This window comes from Periophthalmus magnuspinnatus, chromosome 18 (genome assembly GCF_009829125.3).
Source record: "Periophthalmus magnuspinnatus isolate fPerMag1 chromosome 18, fPerMag1.2.pri, whole genome shotgun sequence".
NCBI lineage: Eukaryota > Metazoa > Chordata > Actinopteri > Gobiiformes > Gobiidae > Periophthalmus > Periophthalmus magnuspinnatus.
In genome coordinates this window covers 8729341-8757333 of record NC_047143.1, presented here as the reverse complement: position 1 = coordinate 8757333, position 27993 = coordinate 8729341, and the positions used below count along the sequence as shown (strand labels likewise).

Here is a 27993-nt window from a genome sequence, read left to right as displayed (position 1 = left end):
GGGCGTGTCCTGAATTTACTTCCGGAAACATGGAGGCTGTTGTGAGTGATGTGGTCGCTCCCGAGGATCTTTTAGTAAGTATTTCTTTTATTTCTTTTAATTAATCCTTTATTACACACTCTGACCAATGTGTATTTGATCTGTGGATCAGAAAAATACCTTAAATACTTAGTGAAATACAGACTGTCATCACTTTCCGCGTTCAGAACAAAGCTAGCTAATGCTAATTATTGTTTCCCATGACGTCTGTGATGTTGGTGTTGTCCTACAGTTGAAAGTATGTTGAAAAAGGGGAAATATGTCTTTCTGAAACCCATAACAGTCACATATTAATCATTCAATCATTTTTCGGTAAAAAAAAAATGTAATGAAATATTATAACATGCAAAATTAGTAAAGAACGCGAAGAACAAAACTTTTTCAACAAAATTAAAACAAAGTGGTTACAAAGATACGTCTTTGGCCGGTTGACCTATTATCAAAAGCTGAAGGAATTTTTACACTGGTTTATCCCACTCTCTCACTATATAACACTGACTCCACATCCAAGGAGATCAACAGGAGAGTAACAAAATTCATCTGGAGAAACAGGAAACATCATCGGAAAACTGCCATACTCACAAGACCTGAGGGCGGTATTGAAATGCTGGACTTTATCGACTTGAACTAAGCAAGATCAACTGGCTTCAAGAACTATAATATCAGGCAAACCTCCAACCAAATTACCCAATTGTCATCAAGTTTTTACTGCATGGAAACATTGCAAAGATAATCTGTCTCCCCCTGCCTACATATTTGGAACAATATAGAAATTTTGAAAGATGAATTCTGTTTTCACTCTCGACAAGCTTACAATTTTCTGTGAAAATATCAATTTCCGGTAACCTACAAATAATACAAATCAGTTACTCAATGCATTCTGGATGGGTTATTAAAATTAATGAACACATCACAATTTATACCAACCGTAACTACGACAAAATTATTCATTAATGGATTAGACATTTTGTTGAAATTCAATTTTTAACAGGATAAATTGGTATAAAACGTGGTTTACCTCATCAGTACCCCATTAATAACAAAATGCACAAAACCTATTTCAAATTATTGCAAAAATATACCCTACAAACGTCTTAATATCCAAGTACTTAAATATAGTCCCAAATTGTAGCTTCCGTAACATACAACCTGAAAATGTTACTCATGTATTCTATAACTGAAACAAACAAAAAAAATACATATATTGATAATGGATATAGATATAAATGAATACACCCCCATTTTATCAGAATCTTTTCCCATCAGAACAAAAACAGAAAAAATTGTTCATTTCTACAATTTATTTGACAAACATCACATCCATTGAAATACATTTCTCAAATCCAGACTCCACTTCCAAGCACTTGACTATGAAATAATAAATTCTATAGAATCTGCAAAATCAATTTTGAAACAAAAAAGCAAAATGAATAGTCTACTTATACATAAACATTAATACCACATATTTAATACCCCTGCTATTACCATTATTCCTAATTTTGTCTCTCCTTCAATATCCTCCATAAGCCTCACCTTATTTACATTATTTCCCAAATTATTTGTGTTATTTAGCTACCTATTTATATTCTTTTTTTTTTCTTTCCTTTTGCTTTATCTTTTTTTTACTCTCAGCAGCTCATTTCCGGCATTATCACTTTAAATTACTTTCTAAATAATGTTTTTCTTCCTCAAAGTTTTTACTCAACAGTGCATAAATATGTATTCTATAAATTACACGTTGTTTTTGAATAAAGTTGCATTTAATTTATTTGTGTTTTAACAAAAAACAGTAAAATGTCCTACGGTGTGACTGTAACACTTTTCTTTACAAGATTCGAGAATGCGTGTCTTGTGCCAGAATCAGTTGATAAAGGTTTTGGCATAAAGAGTGTTAATGCTTGTTAGAATTACGCTTTAATCACCACTTTAAATATAAAAAAGACATGAGCAGTTTAATGCTGTAATCCAACAGAAAAAATTGCACATTTAAAAAGACAGCTACACAAAAATCAAAAGGAGCAGACATGCATCAGGAAGAACTGTTGCGTTAAGGGTTTAACCTACAGGTCAAAATAAATAATTATAATTTTCTTACTTTTGTAAAATCAAATTTGTCTGAAAAAACTTGAACATTTCCTGAGAAAAATACAATTCTGATTGTTAAAAATATATACTTTACAATGGGACAGTTACATACTTTAAATTAGCAGTATAGACATATCAAGTAATTTTTTAACATGACAACAATTTGTAGTGAGTGTCCAGTAGAGTGACTGGAGAGGTCACACCGCAGGGCATGTTAAAATGTCTAAAACTACAAGAATTACAGAAATAATTATGTAATGCCTGTGAAAAGGCTTCCTTACGGTAGTTGTAGAGCTGAATTGTTTTTTGAAAATAATTTTTGGGTCACACCATAAGACACACAGCACCTGATATTGACAGAGAAACACAAAATTATTGGCCGTCCGACCAAACTGAGCAGTCAGGGGAGAAGAGCCTGAGTGAGCGAGGTAAAGAAGAACCCAAAGATCACTAAGGCTGAGCTCCAGAGATGCAGTCGGGAGATGGGAGAAAGTTCTAGAAAGTCAACCATCATTGCAGCCCTCCACCAGTCGGGGCTTTATGGCAGAGTGGCTGAATGGAAGCCTCTCCTCAGTGCAAGACACATGAAAGCCCGCATGGAGTTTGTTAAAAAAACACCCGAAGGACTCCAAGAGGGTGGGCAATAAGATTCTCTGGTCTGATGAGACCAAGATAGAACTTTTTGGCCTTAATTCTAAGCTGTACGTGTGGAGAAAACCAGGCATTGCTCATCACCTGTCCAATAGAGTCCCAACAGTGAAACATGGTGGTGGCAGCATCATGCTGTGGGGGTGTTTTGAAAGATGAATGCGGCCAAGTACAGGGATATGCTGGATAAAAACCTTCTCCAGACTGCTCAGGACCTCAGATTGGGCCGAAGGTTCGCCTTCCAACAAGACAATGACCCTAAGCCCACAGCTAAAATAAATGGTCTGGCCGGAGAACCTGACTTGAACCCAACTGAGCATCTCTGGAGGGATCTGAAAATGGCTGTCCGCCAGCGTTCACCATCCAACCTGATAGAACTGAAGAGCATCTGCAAGGAGGAATTGTGGAAGATCCCCAAATCCAGGTGTGAAAAACTTTTATGCATCATTCCCAAAAAGACTCATGGCTGTATTAGTTCAAAAGGGTGCTTCTACTAAATACTGAGCAAATGTCTGAATATTTATGGCTGTGAGATATTTCAATTCTCTTTCTTTTTGGATAATTCTGCAAAAAAATGTGTTTCTCTGTCAATATGGGGTGCTGTGTGTATATTAATGGGGAAAAAATGAACTTAAATTATTTTAGCAAATGGCTGCAATGTAACAAGTGAAAAATTTAAGGGGGTTTGAATACTTTCTGTACCCACTTAAACTCCCCATTTAATTTATTGAATATGAATTTGAATTGAATTGAATATTGAATATGATTTTTGTTTTTGTTAGTATAGTTCATGTTGCTTATATTTATTAGAATTTATTAATAAAAAAGTAATAGAGAGAGTTATAGAAAGGAGTAGTGTTATCTTTGTTTGAGACTACTGACTTTTATTTTTCCCAGAAATTTGAGAAGAAGTACAACAACGAGCTCTTGAAAGGAGCAGTGTCGAAGGAGACCAAGTTTGAGTATGCGTGGTGCTTGATCAGAAGCAAATACACAGATGACATCAAAAAGGGAACTGTGCTCTTGGAGGGTGAGTTCATGAAAATCCCTAATAGGGTTGTCAAAAGTATTGAAAATCAGATACTAATGAATACTAAAACAAGTAGCAAAACTCATTTGAGCAGGTATCAATACTAAAGAAGTCATTCACAGGACAGAAATGAACCTTTTCTGGGTAGCTTTATAATGATCTTGAGCTGTATCAAAGCAGCTATAAGACCACATACAGTAGATCAGAATACACCCATGGACCACTGTGAAACATACCTGAATGACTAAGGCATTACCCAGATTTAAGAAAACATGGTAATATAAAACAAGGTTGATTTAATGTTGAAAACCACATTCTGTTGTCTATAGGAAGAGTCTTAGTCAAAATCAAAATCGAGTTTGAAATTTTAGTATTGCCCATCCATCCATTTTCTTCCACTTATCCGGGGCCGGGTCGCGGGGGCAGCAGTCTAAGCAGGGATTCCCAGACTCCCCTCACCCCAGACACGTCCTCCAGCTCCTCCGGTGGGACCCCAAGGCATTCCCAGGCCAGCCGAGAGACATAGTCTATCCAGCATGTCGTGGGTCTTCCCCGGGTCCTCCTGCTGGTGGGACATGCCTGGAACACGTCCCTAGGGAGGTGTCCAGGAGGCATCCTGAACAGATACCCGAGCCACCTCAGCTGGCTCCTCTCGACTTTTAGTATTGTGAAAACACTAATCTCTAGTTTAGGCTCTAACATTAAAAAAATTGACTGTATGGCAAAATCCCATATCTGCATTGTGGAGTGCGCAAAAGGTACATAGCGATGCATTAACCAAGAACACTATGTATTCAAAAACAGCCATGGAATGACGTGATAAGCTACAGTGCTATGGTCAGTAAAAATTAGATAACCCAATAATTAGATCAGATTTTTTGTGTGTTTACATACACAAAATAAATCTAATTCAAAAATATTCTCATTCCTTCTGCCATAAGAGCACTTATTGAAGGTCTGGACCGAATGACACTTTTTATTGTACTGTTTTATTCTACTAAGCTACCTTTTCAATGCTGTATGGAAAGCAAATTCCCCCCATTTTTTGTGTGGCAATTAACAAATAAAAAAAAATGGTGTTAGTTAGTCAAATGACTAATTGTTGTATTTGGAAGACAAAATACAATGATTTTTAAATAATCAAACCTTTAAAATATTGTTTTTTAGCCTTGGCTTTGCCACATTAAGCTATCTTTTTTTGTATTTGCCACATTAATCTGACAATCATAAATATTAATCTAGCAATCAGAAATAAATCAAATCACTCATCTTTTTGCATGATATTTCAATAATCTGTTAACTCTGGAAATCAGATAATCAGATCAAATTTTTGGTGTGCATGTAAACAGCCTGTGTACTCAATTAACGGAGCTTTATAAGAGGTATTCTGAAACTATTTAACATGTTAAAATCTCTATTGGTTTACTTTTAGGTTGATTGAAAAATCCCCATCCCCACAACCCCCATCTCTACTGAATATTGTTATTGTAGCTGTAGTAACTGTGACACATAATTAGTTTCTGTGAACAGTGTCTTTGTACTAACCATAATGAGTCTTTGTTTTCTTGCTCAGAACTCGTTCAGAAATCATCCAAGGACGATTCTAGGGACTTCCTGTTTTACCTGGCAGTGGCCAACTACAGGCTCAAAGTAAGTCCCACACGTACGTCAGTGTCTACGTGACTTAAAATAGATAGGTTTGATTATTGGATTCACTATAATTAATAGTAAAGCTGTTATCCTTGAAAAGTGGTATACATTTCCTGTCATTGATTGCATCCATTTGTCTCTCTTCCTCTCTTAGGAATATGAACGCGCACTGAAATACATCCGGACCCTTCTGAAGAATGAGCCCGGGAATAAGCAGGCTCTTGATCTGGAAAAACTCATTGATAAAGCTTTAAAGAAAGGTATAGTTGAAATAATTGAATACATCTAACATTATAGAATTGTTTGATTATAATGAGTCCCGATTTATCTTACTGCTCCTCCGTAGATGGACTGGTGGGGATGGCGATTGTCGGTGGGATTGGACTGGGCGTGGCTGGGCTGGCAGGCCTCATTGGGCTGGCAGTGTCAAAAGGAGCAGCTAAATCATAACATGGAGCTTGGGTTGGAGTGTTTCATTTTTGCTGGACTGACAGTGACTGACTCCTCTGCTGCATATAAAATAACTCCCTGAAGAGAAAGTTTGCGTGGTTTGCTTGTACTGCAGCCTAACGATGCCAGTGAGAATACCATGGTGGAGCCAGGATGTCTATAATCGATTTATGTTGCAGGTTACTTTAATAATTTTGCACTTATTGTTAATTTGTGTACATATGAAGAGATGGGACAGCCAAGTTTGCATGCACCATAAACATTTAGCCTATTCATAAAGACGTGGTAGTAGAATGTGTTTGCAGAGTCATAGTAAGTGCAATGGAGATGATAAATACTTAATCTTGAGTGTTTAATTTTTTTAATTACTCTAAAATTAACACGTTAAGTCTTTTTTGACTGTCTGTTTTCCATCTAATTTAATTCATGTTTATTTACATTAATAAATCTGCTGTGCCATAAGTTAAGCGTTAAAACTACTAGCACATTTTGTGCAGTATTGGATTTGGAAATTATTTTATTATTTATTTTTCAAGGAAGACCAGGCCAAGAGGTCAGCAACACACGTGAAGAGCATTTACAAGGGAATACATAGAACATGCAGTTCAATTTTGAAAAGTCAATAACAGATTTAAAATGTGGTAATTTTTGAACTGTTGGAGGACAGTGCATTAACTAATGGAATCATGTTGTTTTTTTAAGTAAAAAAGAACAAAATATGTTGAAAGGAACAAAATTGGAGCAAAATTTTGTTTCAAACAAGTGTTCCAAGAGGAGGGAGCAGAGAAACTGAACTGATAATAACACTTCACTGATACAATATAAATAGGCTACTGTTACAATTAAAACCATAAAACAACACTGGAGCTCTTGTTGGACTTTTGTCTTCCTCCTGCGGGCTCTACTACACCCACATAAATGTTTATATTATTTTAGGTGCAGTAGTATCTCATCAGCCCTGCTATGGAAATTTTGTGATGAACTGACAAGAAGATGTTTGTATTATGGACAGTTAATGACAGATTTGGAAGAGGCAAGGCTGTTTTTGAGTTTGAGGTTGGAAACAAAAAGCGGACAATAAAGGAAACCGTTTCTCCGCAATTGAAAAGGCTTTGAAATTCCCTTAAGTATTTTGCTTTTTGCCTTGGCACTCAAAGACAATAGTGGTAGATTCCTAAAGATTACATTGTGGCTATACACAAAAACATCTGGCTTGTTTATGGAATCGGTGCCAGCAATGACCAAGTCCAACACTAGTACCCTATTGTGTTGGAACATCAACTATTTGTTTAAAGGCAAAGCAATCCAAATGCTGTAAAAACCCAGAAGCTATCCGACAGGAAGTCTTGTCAACATCTATGTTTAAATCTCTGGGTCCTATAACATTGCCGGATGTTGTATAGAGCGTAGAAAGGAGGTTTGGGTCTGGTATGAGCGATGAATAAGAATAAACTTGGGGGTCAGGAGTTTACATTTGAAGGTTCAGCATTCAGTTGACAAATAACAGAAGAATTGATGACATATTTCTCCCCCATCAGGACCCCTGCAACAAGTTTAAATAAATTTTCTATCCATGCCATTACCAATTTTATATTGCACAGTGTTCTGATTTTGTATTGAGTTAATTATTTATCTTTATGGTGTACATTTATGGTGTTTCATTAATAGTTTCTAGGCTAGTGTACAGTACATAATGTTTTCTATAGTGTAGATGATCAATTGGTGCCCTTTTTATGGAAATGCAATATACATTTATGGCATGTTGTCATTGGCCGTAAAATGCCAAGCTTATTGTTCATTTTTATTAGTGTTTTGATGCTCGATACTCAATTTAAAAAAACTTTTTAAACAATAGAATTTAATTTTCAACACTCTTTAAAAGAGTATCTAGTTTTGATACTAGTTTTATACTTTCATCCAAATATTTATTTAATATCTAATCTTAGAACTCCATTTACTAACTTTTCTGATGGAGTGTTTCTCACCTGCTCGTCTTCATGACCAAGTCATTGCTTAGGATGTCCAACAGCACTGGTTCCCAAACTGGTATGAGGGTCCCCATGGGTACACGGAATGCTTAGGCTTTTAAAAAGACAAGATTTTTTATTATTTGGATCTCCCAGGTTTGTCTAAAAAATTCAAGTGTGAGGCCTCTGCTTTAATGAAATGAAACACATAAAACACATATATTATACATAATTATACATACAACGGTTACATATTTTATAATGTGTGTATACAGACATTTTTCTCAAGTCTATTGGAGTAGGGGACACGTGACTATTCATCTAAAGTCCACAAGAAGTTTTGGAACCACAGTTTTAAACGCCTATCTCCATAGAAATGGGATGATGCAACCAAGCTGTGTTACAAGTCAGATCTGTGGAGAGGCAACCCTGCTATCAGAGATTGCATGTTTTTTAACCTTTTTTTTTTTTTTAAATTAAAAACAATTGAAAAAATACAAAATGTGTTTAATGCCATGCTGAGAAACATAAGCGTAGCAATAATATCTCTATGGAGAATATTAATGCATCATGCTTAGTCGCAGGCATACAAATTTTTATCATTAACAAATCTTTTAAATCAAAGTTCTGCTCACACATAGGAAAACATGCCTGGCCTAGTTTAACTCTTGTTGAGACTCTTGTAAATATGTTCTTGTTTTGACCCAAGCAGTGAATTAAGTGCTGTGTTTTACAATAGGAAGGCTTATAGACACTATCACAGGCACCGTTATCAGTGTTATATATTAACCCATCTGACAGCACCGAAACTGGCCCAGAACGAATGATTGGGAAAAGTCTTGAATGAAATAATGGTGGTAGTGACCTATAGTGACATCCAAAAATAAACTCAAAATGCAGATTCATAAGATAATATTTAATAAACATGATCACACTGTAACTGATTTCTGAAAACCTGTGTAATTTGGATGTGCTTGAGTGGGTTACAAGGGCCAATGTGCACTAGACTCCATCTAGGGACAGGAACAATAATACGTAAGCACTTTTGAAAGAAGATGTGAAAGAGCAGTATTGGTTAAATTACAGCCTGTATGGATGTCGTCAGGGCAATTGGAAGTTGAACTATAATCCAGGGTTACTGCAGCCAGGGACAGTAACTTACATCTATTAAATGCATTTATATATTTTTTATCTTCAGTTTATTATTACACTTATTCTGAAACATTTTTGCTAACATCATATTAATAATAATAATAATGCATGTACATCCATTATAGCTTCAAAATTAAGAGCCAGGATAATCTTAGACCAGTTTGTACTCAACAAGCCTTTTAAAGTGAGCTCAGATCTGTCCTACATCACGTTTCCTTTCTCCTCTGTCATGGATGGACTTTTCATGAAAAACACATAAACATTATTTGCTTTTATTCCAGGTATTACAGTTTTACAGGATTGTGTAAAGATTTGTTTGCTCAGATGGATTATCCTCATCAAACATGACAAACTCACCGCGGACAGATGAGCTGTAACATAGACTCTTCAAACAGAGCCATACATGCATTTTCATGGGGCTCGTAAACTTCCACTGTTGTTGTAAAGAATTATGCAGGTTATTTTTTTTATAATATAATGCTGCATAAAATAGGCAAAGTAAACACACACAATTGCATATGCAAAAACATGACAACAACAATTTATTATTCTTTTTATACTAATATAAATGCATCAATAGATGCCCTTTCTGACACTCTCATCAGCTGTAAGATACTGGGACTTTCATAGGGAGTATGCATGTTATTAATTTAGGTACATTTATTAAAAAATTTAAGCAATTTAAAATGCAACCAATCCTATACAGAATTGTATTTCCCTATGTTTGACATCCTCACGATTGACCTTTAATCCAAATTGAGTTCACAGGTTCACCATTTTTTTCCAAGTCCCAGAGCCAAGATTTATGTTAGCATTATCTATGTGTGTCCTGGGTTTAGCAATATTGTCGACTTCACTATTGTCGCTATCAGTCAAGTAATTAACATGGGCAAAGCATAGTGAACCCACCTGCTATCTCTAATCCTTATCTTTTTTGGATTTTTTCCTAAAGGCGACGTAAGTTGACACTTTTCCAAAATAGTATCACTAAAGCTTGGGCGTGGTGTTTAGTGACAACGACCTTGAGGAGTACAAATCAGAACAATAAAACATTGATTGTAACCGCCCTTCATATCGATACAAATACATCATCTATGTAACAGGACTTCTCCCTCAATTTTATTGAAGGAAGTCTCTGTCAGTTAATAAGATCTGCTTTTGTATTCAGCATTTCATTTTTCATACATTCTTAACAGGTTTAAAATATATAAATTCTCGAACCTTAACTTTCATATACTCGCAATCACATATCCAGTGACTGTAGGGTTAATCTCAGATCCCATCGAACACATTTATTCACTATTGTTTGACACATTGTCTGAGCTTGTTTCCCATTTCCGATTATATATGAGGGGTGGGAAAATATGATAAAATGGGCTGCCAAAAAGTGGAATAAGGACATAGACTTTTGGCACACAAGAGTAATGTCTATAGCAGTCTTATTAAAGACTTAAAAAAAAAAATCAAGTAAATCACATTTTAGAATAAAAAAAGTCCAGTCTTTTTTTTTTTTTTTTTTTCTGTATTACGTGCAAAAGGTGATACATTTTGAATAACGCTATACTAAACAATGAAAGCATGGTGTAATTGGGACTAATACATGACCATTGGACCCAAGTTTGCCGATAAACACCTGTTCAGTTTCAGGGGTGTAAAAAGCGCAATGTGAGCAAAGAGGGGAGGAGTGTTCTCATATAAATGATTATACATATCTGTCGAAGTCAACACATCTCACACCATCAGGAGAGAGAAAGTCACTGACAACTTCACCACCACCACCACATTTGTCTATTTTACAAAATTTTTGCTCTTATTTTTCAAATTAGAAATCAAGATCTGGATTATTTTCTGCGATTACTAGACCTAAGTGGGTCATGGATCCAATTGTGGAGGTGGTAGCACTGGTTTTGGGCTTTGTTGGCTGGGTCATGGTGGGGGTGGCCCTGCCCAACCGCTACTGGAGAACTTCAACCGTGGATGGGAATGTCATCACCACGTCCACCATCTATGAGAACCTATGGATGTCCTGTGCCACTGACTCAACTGGAGTCCACAATTGCAGGGAATTTCCTTCTCTACTGGCACTGAGTGGTATGTTAAAAGTTCATATTTGTAAAAACAACTAACTTATTTAAACACATGTAATTAAAAGGAACATTTAATGTTTAAAACTCCATGGAGACAAGCAGCATTATGCTTGTTCAGCTATTTTTGGTATTTTTTCTTACCTTTTAATGGTACCCTAGTAAATGGTTTTCACCGTGTATTTGATTGTTTGATTTATTTATTATGCTGAATGCCCTTCCTAATACAACTAGTCAGTTATACTATGGAAGTGTTGCCCAATCACACAACAGCCATATTACTAGGGGTAGGTTTTAGGCTATCTTTTAGTTAGTGGGCAAACACCCACTGTTGCCCCAGCTCACAAAATATTGTAAAAAGGAAAAAATTGCAAATGCAAATTGTGTTGCATAGCAGTAAAAGTCTTGTGGATTTCTGCACTTACCACATGCACATCACGAGACGGCTATTCTACCTTCTTAAGTGAGGTTATCTACCCAGAATTGTAAAGATGATAACCATTATCTTCCCTTTTTGTTGGTGGGTTTTCATGTTGTATCCAGGTTACATCCAAGCGTCTCGTGCCTTAATGATCATGTCCATAGTGTTGGGATCCTTTGCACTGGTAGCAGCTCTGATTGGGATACAGTGCTCCAAGGCTGGAGGGGAAAACTATGTGCTTAAAGGAAGGATCGCTGGGGCGGCTGGAGTTATGTTCATTCTACAAGGTAAGGACAACATATTCAATTTATTGTTTCTTTTCAAAAACATTTGTTTCAGATTTGAGCAGTCTTTAATCTTGTCTAAAACAGTTTTGTCTGACAATTTTAAAATGATGAATATTGTATGCTTTAAGTGCAACAATGTACAATGTCTGCTTCAAGAACATAGCAAGAATGCAATGCAATGTAATTAAAACTTCAACTAGTCTGTGATTCAGCTAGGCTTATATAACCCATTTTTGCTGATCCGAATCTTATAGAAACAGTATAAGAACTTCTGGCATAAAAGTCAAATCATTCAGATAATCATTGCATCCTAGCGGTAGGCCTACTTGAATTTATTATGCTGACTGCTGCTGACTACTGCTGACAACCAAGCACAGTGTTTTATTTTTGTGTGCAGTTATAAATAAAAAGCAGGAAGAAATTGTATATGTATGCATGTATGTATGTATGTATGTATGTGTGTGTGTATATATATATATATATATATATATATATATATATATATATATATATATATATATATATATATATATATTTTTTACTCCAAGGTATTTGCACATTGGTGTCTGTGTCGTGGTATGCTTTCAACATCACCCAAGACTTCTTTAATCCTCTCTTTGTTGGAACAAAGTAAGTTGTTTGAGCTGATCTGTAGTATACATACTGTATGGGATTTCCATCTGATATGGGTCTTATGTGGCAGGTATGAAATTGGAGAGGGTCTGTATATCGGCTGGTGCTCTGCGGTGCTGGCCATTGCGGGTGGGGCTTGTCTAACCTGCTCCTGCAAGATGGGATCGGATGAGAAACGGTGAGTTCAACCATTCCAAGCGTATAATCTGCATTCAGTTTATCTCTATCTCTGTTTGTCTAGCTGATAAGTCTACACAGGATACACTAGCTAACACTGCAATTCAAAAGAAGGAAGGGCCTTTGTTGTATTGATTTCAGTTATATCCACACTTTGTTGTAAAATACAAAATAATGCATTTTAAATATTAATCCAACTACAAATGACATGAAATACCTGATGATGATTAACAAGAATTTGGCTTTTAACTGCATCTCTTATATTAATTTTATTGTTTTATGTCACTCAAAGTAATAAAAAATGAATAGCATAGAATCTGACTATGCAGAAGTATCTAGAATGATCCAATTGCTGCTCAGGGAAAACTTGTTGCCTTAAAATGGTTAATCATTCACATCTGGTTAAATAGCAACTCTGCATAAGCTATATTAGCCTTAGACCTTTCCACAGTAAACACAACTTCATAAAGGATTTATTGCCAAACCCAGACAAAATCAAGCTTAATAAATGTGATTTCAGGGTCCATAGTAGTAAGTTAAAGCAAAGACCCTTAGACATTAATCTGACCAAATTGTAACCCACTAACATAAAAAATAAATTGGGATTGTTGCTGTTCAGTCATAATTCTTTAGCACCTCTTAGTGGTGCTTATGGAAACTGTAAAAAAGCATCAGGCAATTTATAAGCAAACATAGATCTTTTTGGAGTTCCCCAATCATGTACTCATTGGCCTGAGCCAATAACGAAGTAACTGGTAAGGGGCATTTTTCATGATCAGTTTCTTATTATAATTCTTCCCCCAAATTGGACCTCATTGGGGCAAATGGGCTCATGAAATTCAGAACAGTGATAAAGATCAATGAGACAAGCCTGAAGTTGAATTGGAGCACTGCCCTATGATGAACAGGAAGTCGACCATATTAGACTGAAATTCTGTTGTCACTTTTATTGCTCTTGTATAAAACCTAATCTACACACCTTAATTTTCTGTTTCTTTGATGAATTCTCACAGCCACATGCCTATAATGGATTATATATTAATGGATTACCATAGACATGAAATGTAAACATTATTCAATTTGTGCAAAACTTTGGGATTAAAATCTATGCATGAGAAGATGCAAAAAATCTATTGTGGACATGGTTGGCCAGCAGAAGTGCAAAGGCTCCTTAAAAAAACATTTTAAAAAAATCACACACATGCTTAGACCAACATACGTTTATATGAAAGTCCGAGATTTTTTTTTTTATCTAAGTGAGTTCACACTCTTCATGCCACATCTATACATGTTGATAATCAATAGTCCATTTTTAATGGATAAAATTTTTGTGTAACACGGCGTATAAAAAGTCTTTATTTCCTGTTTCTTTGATACCTGCTCACCACCACAAGCATCAGCCTACAGAGCTAAAATGTCAACCAAAAGTGCAAAATCAAAGCTTGAATAGAGCAGAGTAATGAGCACATAACCAATGATGAATATAGCACCCCCTAAAATAAACATAAAAAGTCAAAAATTATCAAATTATAACGTAACCTAGGGAGGTGTCCAGGATGAATCCAGAACAGATGCCCGACCCACCTCAGCTGGCTCCTCTCAATGTGGAGGAGCAGCGGCACTATAACATAGAAAAAGTCAACTGGATCAACATAATTTTCTATTAATCGTTTGGACTGTGGGAACATAAACATCCACTATTTCATATTGAACTTTCCAAATCTATATACAGAGACAGAACTTACTTTAATGCAAAGTTATTGAAAATTGACACAAACCTTTTTTAGGTCACTCCAATCAAAAAAGTTAATTACACTATAGGAACCACATGAGAGGGATATGCACACGGTGAGGGCCATGATCACCACTTGCGGCTTTAATTTACACTTGTATTTGTACTTTTTAGAGTATATTTATTACAATATACTTGGCCAACATGTATTCATGTAAATGGAATTGTTTTTAGAGGAAACTTACGTGTAGCCTAATACTATTTCAAATTACAATAGTGTTATTAATTGCCCTTCAATGTGTACATTCTTATGTTTGTTTTTCTCTACCCTACACCAATACAAAAAGTCTACACTTAGAGATGTTTGATAATAAATAAAAAGTAGCCTAAATATAGTACAATAAGGCTCTGTCTGAATCATCTGCACAGTAGATGATTACATACAACAGCCCATGTAGTCCACCTGAGCCTACAACAAATACCGGCCTACGAGGAATGATTCACATTGATTACCTTTTATTCTCAAGTAACACATTCTTTTATGTGTTTGTTTTGTTCAGCCCATTGCCATATCAAAGCAGGGGAACTGCCTATTCTGGGGCAGCCCGGAGTGCTGCTGCCAGTACTTATGGACGCAATGCCTATGTCTGAAAGAAGGATCAAGGTTGAACTCTGGGTGGCAGCTGCTTTGGAACATTTAAGGTCTACAAAATGTGCCTTTCAGCTGGAGTTGTAAAATGTTGTACAAAGTTTATTGATTGTGAGGCTAATATGTTTGTATGTGTGTCTGTTTTCTAGTTTATTAAATGCGAATGTTTTATTTCTTGTTTTCTTTTTTACAAGTGCATAGAATAAACAGGTTCAAACTGTTCTGAAAATCCATTAATCGACTCAAGATTTTTTTTTTTAATATGTAGTGTATTTCATTATAATCCAGGCTTGTGGTAAAGTCAGTCTGTACTACAGGCTAAGCCACATGTAAGATGTAACTAGGCTAAATAAATTGGCTGGCCTACTCCTTATAAGCAATCGACTCTTAATATAGCTTTATATCCAAAAGTAACCTTTTAAAAATGGTCGTTTTCCGTCATTTCTATTATTTCACCACAGGTAATTACCATACAGTGCAAATATAACATTATTTATACAGTATGGTAATTATTATGGATCTACGGTAATTACTTATTTGACTATTTCCTTGTTTATAAGCTTTTGTAATAATATAATAATGATTATTAGGTTGACCTGATGTGCATTTAGAATTGATCTTTGATGTTAAGTGATAATCATTGACTATGCGATAACCCTCCTGACATGAGAGGACCGCAAGAGAAAGTGCCAGTTAAAAAAAATCCCTCCAATAAGAGCAGCCCACGTTTTGGGACAAACGCGGAAGTGCTGCGGGCAGACCAATCCTGGGAATGTAGGACAGAAAGGGAGGGTGACAGTGTTGGTATCCAGTGCGCTCAGTACGAGGTTTCTTATAAGCGCTGGTTTGCGTGGGCTCTCTGTTATAATGTGTCAAAAGTCAAGTGAAGCCTGGTTAATCAGGCAAACATTTAAAAATACAAAACATTAGAACAGAGGAACCTTTTCGCTGAAAGTTTTTTCCACACGGACCTTTGGCAGAGCGGGACTGTAAATACACCGTCGTTTCTTATTCTGCCGTTGTTCTTCCTGATGATCTTACTGAAAGCAGGATGAATTGCTAGAAAGAACATCAGTGTAAATGACATAAATCTTTAGTTGAACGGTAGAGAGGGTTGTTTTGCTGTCACAGTGCGGTTAAAGCCGGTAATGGAGGCTTGTCGGCGGGCTGGAGTCAGCGGAATCCTCTGCTCACTGTCACTGCTCTGTGTCGTCCTAGACCTCCAGCTGGACGGTAAGTCCGGGCTCGGGTTACCAAAATGTTAAAAAGGGATATTGCTATTTACTAACGACAGTTGTTGGGTGAGGAGTGTCCTTGTTTGTACACTTTTAATGTTCTTTTAGCTGCCACAGAATGCCGCCTTGAGATGATCATAATGAAACCACATACCTCCACAATGTTTGAAAGTGTCTCCGAGATCTTTTTGTATGTCATTATACATTTGAACATTCTATTCAGTGAATGAGCTAATAATTATTCATAGCACTTGGGAAGTTAACTCAAATAGTCTTTGACCTTTTTACCCCAAAATATAAGGCTTCACATTGATAAACATATACCTAATATAATGAGATAGCTTTAATCTGTTTTTGCATTGTAGGTGTCCTAGGCGCAACACAAGTCGAGATTGAGCACCATCTGGAGATGGGTCGCAAACTCCTGGCCGCTGGTCAGCTGGCTGAAGCCTTGTCCCACTACCACTCTGCCGTGGGTAAGGTTCTACTACTATGCACATTTCCCAGGTCAATTAGTAACTAGTGCTAATAATATCTTTCACAATTGTATCTTTGTGCTTTGTTAGAAGGAGATTCTAAAAATTACTTGACTTATTACAAACGGGCAGCAGTGTTCCTTGCCATGGGGAAGTCTAAATCTGCACTGCCAGACCTGACCAGAGCCATTCAGCTCAAGCCAGACTTTTTAGCAGTATGTACAAGTTAAATATACCTAACAAGGTTAACGGCATATATTTTTTGCTTTGTTCTACTTCTAATAATTTCTTATCTTCTATTTCCTAGGCAAGGCTGCAAAGAGGGAATATACTACTGAAACAGGGGAACACTCAGGAAGCCCAAGAGGATTTTGAGATTGTGGTATTCTTTTCTATGTAAAGCCTGAAAGAGGACAAGTCAGATGTTTGTTGGGATTTTTAAGTAGTTCGCTCAAGGCATCTTTGCTCTTGAGGTCTCATATTGGGAAACCACAACTTGTTTCACAATATGAGACCTCTCTTGACTGCTAGTCTGAAGAAATATCTCTGAAGGAATTGTCTGTTGTCCACTTGTAGGTACAGCGCAATGCAGAAAGTGAAGAAGCTCACGATCAGTTGAAGAAGGCGAGGGATTTGGACGAGCTACAAGAGGAGGCACATGCTGCATACCACCAAGGCGACTACAGCACCACAGTTAACCTGCTTGAAAGGGTCATAGAGGTGTGTGTTCTATTTTTGTTTGTATGAGGCCCACTGTTATGAAGCAGTATTACTTTGTAAAGAAAGGATAGTGATTTATTACATATTTAACCTATGTAGGTCTAGCACAAAATGTGTTGTAGCGGTCCAACAAGTTACTGAAAGTTTCTTTCTCATTTAGATTTCACCATGGGATCCTGAATCACGGGAACTTCGAGCTGACTGTTACATCCGTATGGGAGATCCACAGAAAGCTATTCAGGATCTGGCCCCCACTACAAGGCTCCGCAATGACAACCGTGCCGCGTACCTCAAGCTAAGCCTGCTGCACTACAGTCTTGGAGAACACCATGACTCTTTAAAGTAAGTTACATGAATAAGCAAACTATGTCATGCAAAGTGCCTGATTTTGATTTGGATGTTGCTTTAGCTCTCACTGGCTACTTTACATATTGTTTCTGTGCAGTCAGATTAGAGAGTGCTTAAAGTTGGACCAGGATGATAAAGAGTGTTTAAGCCACTACAAACAGGTGAAAAAGCTCAGCAAGCAGCTCGATTCAGCAGAAGAGCTCATTCAAGAGCAGAGGTCTGTTCTCCCACAATTTAGATTTTTGTACTACTTTGTTCAAAGTCGTCTAATTTGGATGTGCCTCTTAGGTTTCATGAAGCTATTGAAAAATATGAATCAGTGATGAAGACTGAGCCAAATGTCATTTACTACACCAACCTTGCAAAAGAGAGGATCTGTTTCTGTCTAGTTAAGGTAAGTATTTTATATTTATACTTTTTTAAATAAAATGTGATAACAATTTTCTGATTATGCTTTTCCCAGGAAAAATTGGCACAAGAAGCCATTGATGCATGTTCAGAAGCTCACCAGAGAGATCCACGCAATGCCCATATTCTTAGAGATCGAGCAGAAGCTTACATTCTCAATCAAGACTATGAAAAAGGTAAACCCTGAGAGAGCTATGTACACTGATAAATTATCATCTTTGTATCATTGTGTGAAATATTTCCCCCTTTATAACCTGTAGCTGTGGACGATTACCAAGAGGCAAGAGAGTTTGATGGTGACAGTAATGAAATTCGGGAAGGGTTGGAAAAGGCACAGAAACTACTGAAACTTTCACGCAAAAGGGACTACTATAAAATCCTAGGGGTTGGCAGGTAAAGAGACTAATTTATACTGGACTACAAGAACCCTAGCATGTTGTAAAGTAAATTTAACCTGAGTCATTGTTTTCCCTAGAAATGCTAATAAGCAGGAAATTACTAAAGCCTACAGAAAGTTGGCTCAACAATGGCATCCTGATAACTTTCAATCAGAGTCAGAGAAGAAAGAAGCAGAAAAGAAATTCATTGATATTGCATCTGCTAAGGAGGTGCTTACAGACCCAGGTAAGAGATGTCAGTAAATTACACATATTATCATATGCCATTTATATTGGGAATTGACTGGATAGTCTGTATTTTTTCAGAAATGAGGCAGAAGTTTGACCAGGGTGAAGATCCGCTTGATCCAGAGAACCAGCAGGGTGGAGGGGGTGGACATGGTGGACAAGGCTGGCCTTTCCATTTCAACCCATTTGAGTCAGGTGGCAGCTTCCATTTTAAGTTCCAATACAATTAGAGACAAGCTCCGTGCAGACTTTTTTTTTTATTGAGTATTTGGGACGTTGGATTATTATGCCTTTAATGGAGTTTGGACTTCTACAAATTCCGGATCAAAGTATTTTTTTTTTTTCAAATACTGACAGCTGGCTGCAAAAACAAGACTTTCAAAGCAACCGTTGAGCTGGTCAGGGTTTGTGGTTGAAGAAAATCAGGCCTTGTTATCATTCAAGACTGTTGTGTACTGTTTTACATTTTATTATTGTTTTGTTTGTGCCATTTAAAGGCACATTTCTGAGGAATTTTCTGCATTGTTTGCATTGGCATAGGCTTCCTGCTTGCAGTATTCCAAAAAGTGGAAATTTCAGTTTGCTGTTCAGCACTTTTGATGACTCTATGATGGCAAAGAGAATTTTGGAAATCCATTATTTTAAAAACATGTTCTCAATACACTCAATATAATGCATTACTTCTTGGGAAGTTTGCAGTTTAAATAATCCATTATAACATCAACATCTGATGAAACAGTTATTTATAGATAAAACAAGGGGATTCCAGATTGAAAACAACCATTATTTTTTTCAACCACTCCATTTTTTTTTCTCAGCTGGTACTGTAGGCTTTATAAAAGCCTTTGAATAACCCACCAGATTGTGTGACTCCAGTGGCTCAGAGCCTCATTCATGTAAAGGTCAAAGAGATCTCTGCACTCAGGTTAGTCAGTGTTACTGATCTTAAATTGAGCACATCTAGGAACGTACTGTTATGTGATGCAAATCATACACTTTTAAAGGTATATTTAAATGGGGAAAAAAACAAATTGTACGTTTTTTTTCTCAGCTCTACATTGTAGAATCTGTTGAAACGCTTTAAAACCAGTATAAACTGCTCGACTACGTGATCCCTGTGATAAATATTTAAATCAATGACATTGTTTTTACTGTTGGGTGGATACTAAATTCAATATGCCACATATAACTGGGCTGGTAAGCTCAAGTAAATTAAATAAAATGTTTTCAAAAACTTCTTCAATGGTGCCACTCCCTTTTGAATGTTACACCACTGATACAGATTTTATTTTCAGTATACTGGAAAAACATACACAATATGTATCAACTGTTGAAAATTAAAAATTGGCATGATTTATGAAAAATTAAACCAAGTCTGATTGTCTTGTCTGGTGTCTGTCAGCCACAGTAGACTGCTGCCCAGACTAGGTGTCTGCAATCTACGCCTGGATTTACACCAAGAGCAGGCGGCTGAAGCTGAGGGCAGGTGGAAAAGGCTGAAATCAGCTTAAACAATCTACAAGACCAGCGAGGTGGCCTCAGAACAGGCAGAGTCATGGTGGAAGGACAGACACACACAGACTGACATCACATCATCAGAGTAAAGAGTACAGTAGTAGAGTACAATAAAATATATGTGCTTAGGCCTGGTCTGTGGGAAAAATGACTTTTTAGCTCATCAACATCATATATTAATCTTGTATCTGTGTCATTTTACATATTTATGATTATATAAAAGCAGAAAGATCGGATTAAGAAAGAGGGGGGATGAGTGCTCCCTAATCGCAAGGCATGTTTCTGACCAAAATACATCAGGCCCAATCGGAGGTCAGTCCGCTGTCAGATTCACATGCTGACAGCACTGCATTTCCCATCATGCCTTTTGGCTTGGCAGTCCATGAAGGCAGATGAAGAAGGCCACCGTGCTCATTTTCAACAAGCCTAATGTTATCCAAACGGGGAAAGATATGTCAGTGATTGACTCCAAAGCCTTGTGTGTCCTCAAGACTGTCTGCCTCCACTTCTATAGAAACAACATGGTGCCCTGGAATCATAGCCAGTCCTAGGACTCTGGGTTCACCTTGGGAAAATGTGTCTAAGAAGAGAAAAACAAATAACTGATTTTAATATATAATATAATGAAGACAGGTGCAATTGGAAACTACATTACAGGTATTTCATTTGCAAGTGAACATTAACTTTAACATGCAACCGACCAATACTACTGTAGGATGTATGTGGGGTTTGGAGCAGACTTGCCTGTAGATTTAAGGAATTCCTGTGCTGATCCAAGAATGACATTACAGTCTCTATCTGTGCAAAGGAAAAGCCCAACCAAAGTCCGGCCATCTGTCATGCGGATCCTCATATTCTTATTGAGAAGTCCTTCTAATTTCTGTCTGGCCTGGGACGGCGAGGACACTACTGGCTGCTGGACCAGAGAAAAGATATACAGTGACACATCTATTTTTTTTTTTATTAAATCAATCTCAGATATAATCCAAAATATAAAGCGACATATGTACTATGTAGGCTAATATGCATGCGTATGACACATCTACTTAGTGTGCTGTACTAAGTTGCAACAAAGTAAAATAAGATATTTTTCTGGTAATCTCGCTTAACTAATTTACATGATTTATGCATTACAGGATGTTATATATAATAAGGTAGGTTTCATATGGAGCATTCACATTTCAATCATTGTAAAGTAAAACATGAGAAACATTCTATAGCTCGTTAGCTACTTGTTTAGCTACTTGCTAACGTAAATACAACACTTATTTCAAACATTTTATTTATTAGAGTATTGAGTAACAAATCCCTAGTAAGTTATCAATGTTATAATGAATTTCATTTCACAAATAAGCAGTGGCTTACGTGTGTCGAAGGACCATTTTCTTCAAACATTGCTGCCATTCCTGTCCTTCTCCTTCGCTTGATTTGGTTCACGGAAGCATTTCTCAGACGGACCGTAGAAACCGGATGTTGTACACATAATTTAGCTCATTTAGCTAATCATAAGAAAAACAATAATCGATGTATTAAGAATAGAAAAAAAATTCATATATACATATATATGTTTATATTTTATGTAATTATGTGCTATGAAATTATTTGGTTAGTATTTGTACATTTAATTATAGGCTAATTTATTGCTTCAGGGGGTCTGAAGTTCAGTATCACATGCTAATTGAAATATTCTTTTTAGTGATTCTGTTTAATTGTATATTATATGATAAAACCAACCAAAGAAAATAAAGACTATTTAGCTATGAGCTGTGACTTAAAAATATAATAATCTCAAAAACCTATATCTTTTTATCTTCATCAACGACAGGACGACACAAATAGGTTTAACTATGGAGTAGAATTTAAGTTGAGTAAAAATCTACCAACGAAATTGTTTGCCAGAGTAAGTTATCAAACTGATCATGTATAATGTTCATTTGCCTAGGTAGGTAAAGTACCCTAAAATTCTCTTACTCAAGTAAGAGTTGCTTTACCTCATCACTAACGTAGATGTACAAAGAAAATGTAGTCGAAGAAATTTAGAGTTAACTACTTGGACGTGAACATCTGATCTATGTAATTGGAAGTACGTTATTAATTAATGCACAAAATGTGATATCTTTCAAAGACTAGACACAAAAATGAGGAAAAACGAAATCATATTTGAAGGAGAGGTGCAAGAAACATAATTGTTCAAATCGTTTAATATTGTCAACATAAAGCTTTTGTCACGTTTTGGTGACTCACAGGGGGAAGAGTAACCCAAATATTTACTCAAGAAAGAGTACTATTACTTCAATAAAAATATTACTCAAGCTGAAGTAAAAGTATGCTGCTAGAAAATTACTCTGAAAAGTAAAATTTATTTAAAATATTACTCAAATAATTGCCCAGTTGTGGTCATTTATTCCTGAATGTATGAATCACATATCAGCATAATTCAGACTATAACAATGGCCTTCACATGATTATTTTCTGTTTGGCTGTTTCATTGCTGGATTTGTGCAGAAATGAGTATTACCAACTAATATTAAAAGCTAATAAAACCAAAGCAATACATTTATAGGGAGGAAGTGGGTGGTGTCACAAAGCTTCATTTTCTTATAGCCTACTGCTCTAGATTGGAAATAAATAATTTTTGTTGCATTTTTATACCTCAGAAAAATTATCCCAGTGATGCCTGTGTAAATAATATTATATGATCTCCCTGTGGTCTCTTCATTGGCAAGGCAAGGCAAGTTTATTTGTATAGCACAATTTGTACACAAGGTAATTCAAAGTACTTTGCTGAATAAGAAAGACATTAAAATCACAATACAACAAATCAAATCAAATAATCATCATAAAATTAACATTAAAGGAGAAAAGTGCAGAATAAAAACCTTTCTGTCATATGCACAGCTAAACAGAACTATTTTAAGCCTGGATTTAAACATTGTCAAAGCAAATCTTGTCTCACGTCTTCAGGAAGATTGTTCCAGGTTTTAGCTGCATAAAACTGAAACGTTTAGTCCTGATTCTGGGCACCAGCGGGAGGCTGGTCCCTGAAGTTCTCAGAGTCCGAGATGGTTCATATGGCACTAACATGTCGGAGATGTACTTTGGTGCTAGGCCATGGAGAGATGCAAGCAGAGTTGCTTTAAAGTCTATTCTCTGAGCCACAGGAAGCCAGTGCAGAGACCTGGCCTATACTGTGACTTTATCCTTTTCTCTCTAGGTTACCTCAGTTCAGACAGCTCATCTCTGAATGGTGTACAGGAGCAGTGTCTTCCTCTGTGTCACACTGAATAAAATCTGGGTTAGCGAGTGTGCAGCACCCAGGGGAGGCGCTTTTCCCTCTCATCCTTGGCATGTCTCCCTGCCAAACGGACACGGGGTGCTGGGAGAGAGAGGGGAGTCACTGCTTCTCACTGGAGCACTGTGTCAGGGCCTGCGGCTTATGAGAAGAACACAGCTTCATTTTTTGCACAGACATAGTAAGATACTTGAGCACAGTCATGTACCGAGCCTCACTGACACCGGGGGTATTTCTGCTGCTGTCTAGTCAGCCTTTGGCAGGCATCGTCTCCTCTGTGGCCAGAGGCTTAGCAGGGGTCTCCAGCCTCACATACACAGCATCTTCTATGCCTGTGTGAGGGTCTTGGCAGATGTGGCCATTGGATCAGGCACTAACAAATTCCTCTCCTCTCTGTTGTGGCAGCAGGGATGCCGACACCTGTTGCAACTGAGCAGAACACATGGACATGGGCCATGGCTGTCACAGAAAAGCTTGTTTACATGATGAGGTGTAGTTATTGAGGGCAAACCAGTGACCACCAAGAGCTCCAAAGGATTCAACATTCTCAAGAGTATAGGAAACTTTATCACCATATTTGGCCTTACATCAGTTCCAAAAGTAATCAGCAATTCTCTTTCATTAGTTATAAATATGTAGTCTAATATACTGTAACAGCAGAATAATCAAACCCATACAACATTGATTTCACATGGGTCTTTCAAATATTAGGTGTTTTTAATTAACATAATGAACAACACCATGATGTATGCTACAGTGTCCAAGTCAGCTTCCATGTTTGGTGCAGGTTTATACCTTTTGCAGTGATACATTGAATGGGCCTGTGAAAACCTTGTACTTAGCTTAGACTCTCAGAGCAAAAAAAAATATAAAAAAATTATATATATATATATATATATATATATATATATATATATATATATATATATATATATATATATATATATATATATATATATATATATATATATATATATATATATATATATATATATATATATATATATATATATATATATATATATATATATATATATATAGCCTACAGTTGCTCCATTGTGTTTGACCCTGATGATGCAGTGATGTTTGGATGTGAAATGTGACATGCAAATTGCAATCCCTTTTGTCAAAACAAGAGTGCCCTGTGCAGCCACCCAGGGCTGGCTGGGGTCTAGGGATTCCCATGGCCTTACTGCCAGTTTACACAGGCTGCTGCTTTGGAGAGCCTCCTAATACAGTAAGTGCTCACTATATCACTGACTGGATTTTTACACCTGCATTTGGGGGATGGATTGTGCACCATGAGTTGGTTAATATTCAGGTTTGAAAGGGCGAATAGCAGTTTGTATACCCTGTCTTGTTTTCTTCCCCACCACAAGTAGTTAATTTTTAAGCAATACAATCTGATGTAAGTCTGGGCATGGCTGCGGCAGATTTTCCCAACCCCCCTCACGCTCATTCCCTCCCCAGCACTCGCACACAACCCCGCTGCTCCAAAATAATTCTTTTTACAGCGGTGGGGGCTCCGGAGACTGTACGGTGGCCATATTTGATAGATTTGTGCAATGCAGAAAGCGAGAGGTGTTGCGTGTTGTGATCTTGCAAGTGACAGTGACATCAGGCGACGCAAGTCGGCGGCCGGGTTCGTGACTGATCTGGACTTTGAGGGGGGAGCCATCCAGAGAGGGAGGGGGCAGACGGGAAGAGAAACAAACAACTAACAATATAACTTACATGCAGCCACACACCCCTTTTTTCTTGTAACAATGTGTACGTTTTTATGGAGGGAGGGGGCGCGCAGAGTGAGAAAGAGAGACGGGGAGAGATAGAGAAAGGAGGAGGGGGTACGTTCTGAAATAATATAGTCAGCCATTTTTTATGTAAGGGGATTTTTTCTTATTGGGGGGGTTGTTAAAAAATAAATATAAGAGGGCGGCCATCTTTGTTGCTCTGCCTAGTGTAAAATATTCCAAAACGCCCCCCACTTTTTTCTGTGCCGATTTGAATATTAAATAAATATCATATAATCGGACAAGAATTCGCTTTTTGAATACAAGGACGGCGCCAATGACAGGAATATAATGTCATCTCCTCTCCGCTCCTGTGAGGAAGAAGAGGGCATGGTGGTTAATTCCGAGGGAGGGGATTTTGATGAAGAAGACGACGAGGGAGAACTAGACGAAAACACTAGCGACATAAACTCACCGGCAGCGCTTCGGGAAACTGCAACAACCGCCACTGGCGCGCCAGGTACAGTACGAAAGCTGGCCGAGCAGCCGGGGGCGCGCACAACAAATAAAAACACTGCCCATTCCGCTAAAATCCTCTGCTAAAAGTAGCGGCAAAGCTTAAATTTGTGTCCGTGTGTGAGCGCTCCTGTGCGATGTGACGAGTAGACCCAAGCAGGACCGGAGCTGGTGCAGGGAAATCAGAAATCCCTTTGCATATTGTGCAAGAATGTTTCCAAAAGATGCACGAAGTTTGTCCCCAATAACGCATCATTCATAGGCTCTCCGGCAGTGATACTCGCGAGTCGGAGCTTGCAAAAAGGGTGCATGCATGACAAACCACTTGCAATTTGTCAGATGACTAATATTAGACACATGTGTTTCTGTGTTTTTATATCCAAGTTCTTCAAATGACTTCCTCATACCTTGCAGCTCATTTTTACAAAGTTCAAACTAACTCTCTGTACCGCTGTAGGTTCCTCCTAGTTCCTTTATTGTCTCTAGCCCTTGGCAGTTCTCAGACATGCATGTCATCTATGTAAATGAGCCCGTGTGCGGGGTAATAAGGTCGCCCTGAAGGGTAAAATGCTCTCGGCATGAAAGACTGGCACCAATATGGACTCCCACTGCCCCGGGCTGTATAGGCCACTCCTTCATGGAGATGATGTCTAGTTTAGCTGTGCACACATAAAGCCGGTGACTAGTGTGAAATCATGGCGTGAGACATGTAGCCTTCCCCCTCGTCTCTGTACCTCTTTGATGGCTCAATATGGGGCAATGTTGTTGCATGCTTTCTTTTCTGTAGGTTAAGAGTCTGTTCTCGTTTGTTGCAGTTGAGCACTCCAGCTGAAGTAGCACACGCCAAAACATGTTAAACTGTATTTTTTTAACTTGTCATTGCTTGCTGCGAGGTCCAGTTCCTTGTGTGGTGCCATATTGACCTGCAGCAGATGATTGATTGAATACATGTGATGTTCTAGAAGTTTCTGGCTTTAGAAGTTACAGTGAAAGTGCCCCGTGAAACTAAAATAAACAGCCATACTATTGGATTGATAGTTGTGCGTGCAAAGTGCGATTGCAAGCAATCATTGCTTGTTTTAAACTTAAGTTAATTGGCCAGAGACAAGCCGCCATGCAAGACACATTTAGTATTAGTGCCGGGCTTCCCGTTGAGGGCCTTCACCCTCTCGCGACCCCTCGCAGCGGCCACATCAGTGGTTGCTGTCCCGTTGTGGGAATTAAAGCGAGAGATGAGAGAGGAAGTCGTTCCAGTTCATCACATCACGGCACGAGCGGCCTCTGCATCACCGACTCCCGCGTGCGCGCTGCGGCCGCCCCCGGCCTGTGTATAGCGGCAGCACGCTGCACGGAGAGGCGGGAGGAAGCGGGGCTGCCTGTTTAATGGGGTGAGGGAGGGGAGGGGAGTCAGTCGGTGCTGGTGGTGGGAGCGCGCACCGACAAAGACAGGCAAACAATAAAACCGACAAAATGCAGCTTGTAACGAACCGGCTGAGCGAACAGCGGGCTTCTGCCCGTATTTGGGTTCTGCTTTTTGCTTTGCTGCATTTCTCTGAAGCTGAGACGGCACTAGTATCTTTCGTACCTCATGTGTATGTAGCCTTTTTACTCAGGTCAGGTTGCAAGTTTAATTGCCTTCCCTGCGGTTATGATATTGCACCAACGGAATGTGGTTAGCTGCTCCTTTGCTCATTCAGACATTCACTATTTTCAATATTTGGTGTTAGAAATGCAGTGATAAATCGAGGAGTCTGGTATTTAAATGTCTTTAAAGGTGTAACTTTTTTGGTGGAGAACTTTCCCTGGAATGTTCCACAGTATGGCATTAAACATCTTGCATGCTTGTTATTGCTCAAAAATACCCTGAAAAACATACATATAGACTACTCACTGTGACTGAGCACTGAACATTATCTATCCACAGCACTGACCTGTAACTTGGCCTGGTAGTGTCATCGACATATCTTCATGAAGATATATAAATTTAAAGACATTCTGCAAAAAGTTAAGCTGTAGGCTATGCTGGTAGTGATACCTTTGTCATATTCTTAAAACAATTTGAATAATTTGTGTAGGCTACTTATAAAAAGGAGTATATATTTTTGATCTAAACATTGAACATT

The 27993-nt window shown here is 37.7% G+C and overlaps 5 protein-coding genes across 11 annotated transcripts in view; 4 read left to right on the top strand and 1 right to left on the bottom strand.

Moving 5' to 3' along the window:
• Positions 1 to 3: 3 nt before the first annotated feature.
• Positions 4 to 7493, top strand: fis1 (fission, mitochondrial 1). Its single transcript, XM_033983980.2, has 5 exons — positions 4 to 74; positions 3670 to 3802; positions 5376 to 5452; positions 5607 to 5712; positions 5799 to 7493. The coding sequence occupies exons 1-5, from the start codon at positions 30 to 32 to the stop codon at positions 5900 to 5902; spliced, it is 465 nt and encodes a 154-aa protein (XP_033839871.1). The 5' UTR covers positions 4 to 29; the 3' UTR covers positions 5903 to 7493.
• Positions 7494 to 10739: 3246 nt separating this feature from the next.
• cldn15a (claudin 15a) lies at positions 10740 to 15215 on the top strand. Its single transcript, XM_033984128.2, has 5 exons — positions 10740 to 11112; positions 11649 to 11813; positions 12362 to 12443; positions 12517 to 12624; positions 14916 to 15215. The coding sequence occupies exons 1-5, from the start codon at positions 10896 to 10898 to the stop codon at positions 15004 to 15006; spliced, it is 663 nt and encodes a 220-aa protein (XP_033840019.1). The 5' UTR covers positions 10740 to 10895; the 3' UTR covers positions 15007 to 15215.
• A 529-nt stretch (positions 15216 to 15744) lies between these two features.
• Positions 15745 to 19834, top strand: dnajc3b (DnaJ (Hsp40) homolog, subfamily C, member 3b). Its single transcript, XM_033983802.2, has 12 exons — positions 15745 to 16237; positions 16605 to 16715; positions 16806 to 16930; positions 17023 to 17097; positions 17292 to 17435; positions 17596 to 17777; positions 17881 to 18000; positions 18072 to 18177; positions 18247 to 18367; positions 18452 to 18584; positions 18667 to 18815; positions 18896 to 19834. The coding sequence occupies exons 1-12, from the start codon at positions 16153 to 16155 to the stop codon at positions 19045 to 19047; spliced, it is 1503 nt and encodes a 500-aa protein (XP_033839693.1). The 5' UTR covers positions 15745 to 16152; the 3' UTR covers positions 19048 to 19834.
• A 15-nt stretch (positions 19835 to 19849) lies between these two features.
• Positions 19850 to 21787, bottom strand: naa38 (N-alpha-acetyltransferase 38, NatC auxiliary subunit). 2 transcript variants are annotated; one of them, XM_033983709.2, is made up of 3 exons: positions 21698 to 21787; positions 21077 to 21248; positions 19850 to 20912 (listed from the first exon to the last, which is right to left on the bottom strand). In XM_033983709.2, exons 1-3 carry the CDS (start codon positions 21734 to 21736, stop codon positions 20788 to 20790), a joined length of 336 nt encoding a protein of 111 aa, XP_033839600.1. In that variant the 5' UTR covers positions 21737 to 21787; the 3' UTR covers positions 19850 to 20787. The 2 variants fall into 2 exon arrangements, with proteins under 2 accessions (XP_033839600.1, XP_033839601.1); XM_033983710.2 differs by having other exon boundaries at positions 19858 to 20912; positions 21077 to 21245.
• A 3332-nt stretch (positions 21788 to 25119) lies between these two features.
• The window catches only part of chd3 (chromodomain helicase DNA binding protein 3), a 41162-nt gene continuing 38288 nt past the window's right edge, over positions 25120 to 27993 (top strand). For 4 of the 6 annotated variants that reach the window (XM_055228807.1, XM_055228809.1, XM_055228808.1 and 1 more), the window contains exon 1: positions 25120 to 25874. In XM_055228807.1, the coding sequence (XP_055084782.1) occupies positions 25706 to 25874 (169 nt within the window). In that variant the 5' untranslated portion in view covers positions 25120 to 25705. The remainder of the gene's footprint in view (positions 25875 to 27993) is intronic. The other 2 variants (XM_055228812.1, XM_055228810.1) reach the window with 2 other exon arrangements.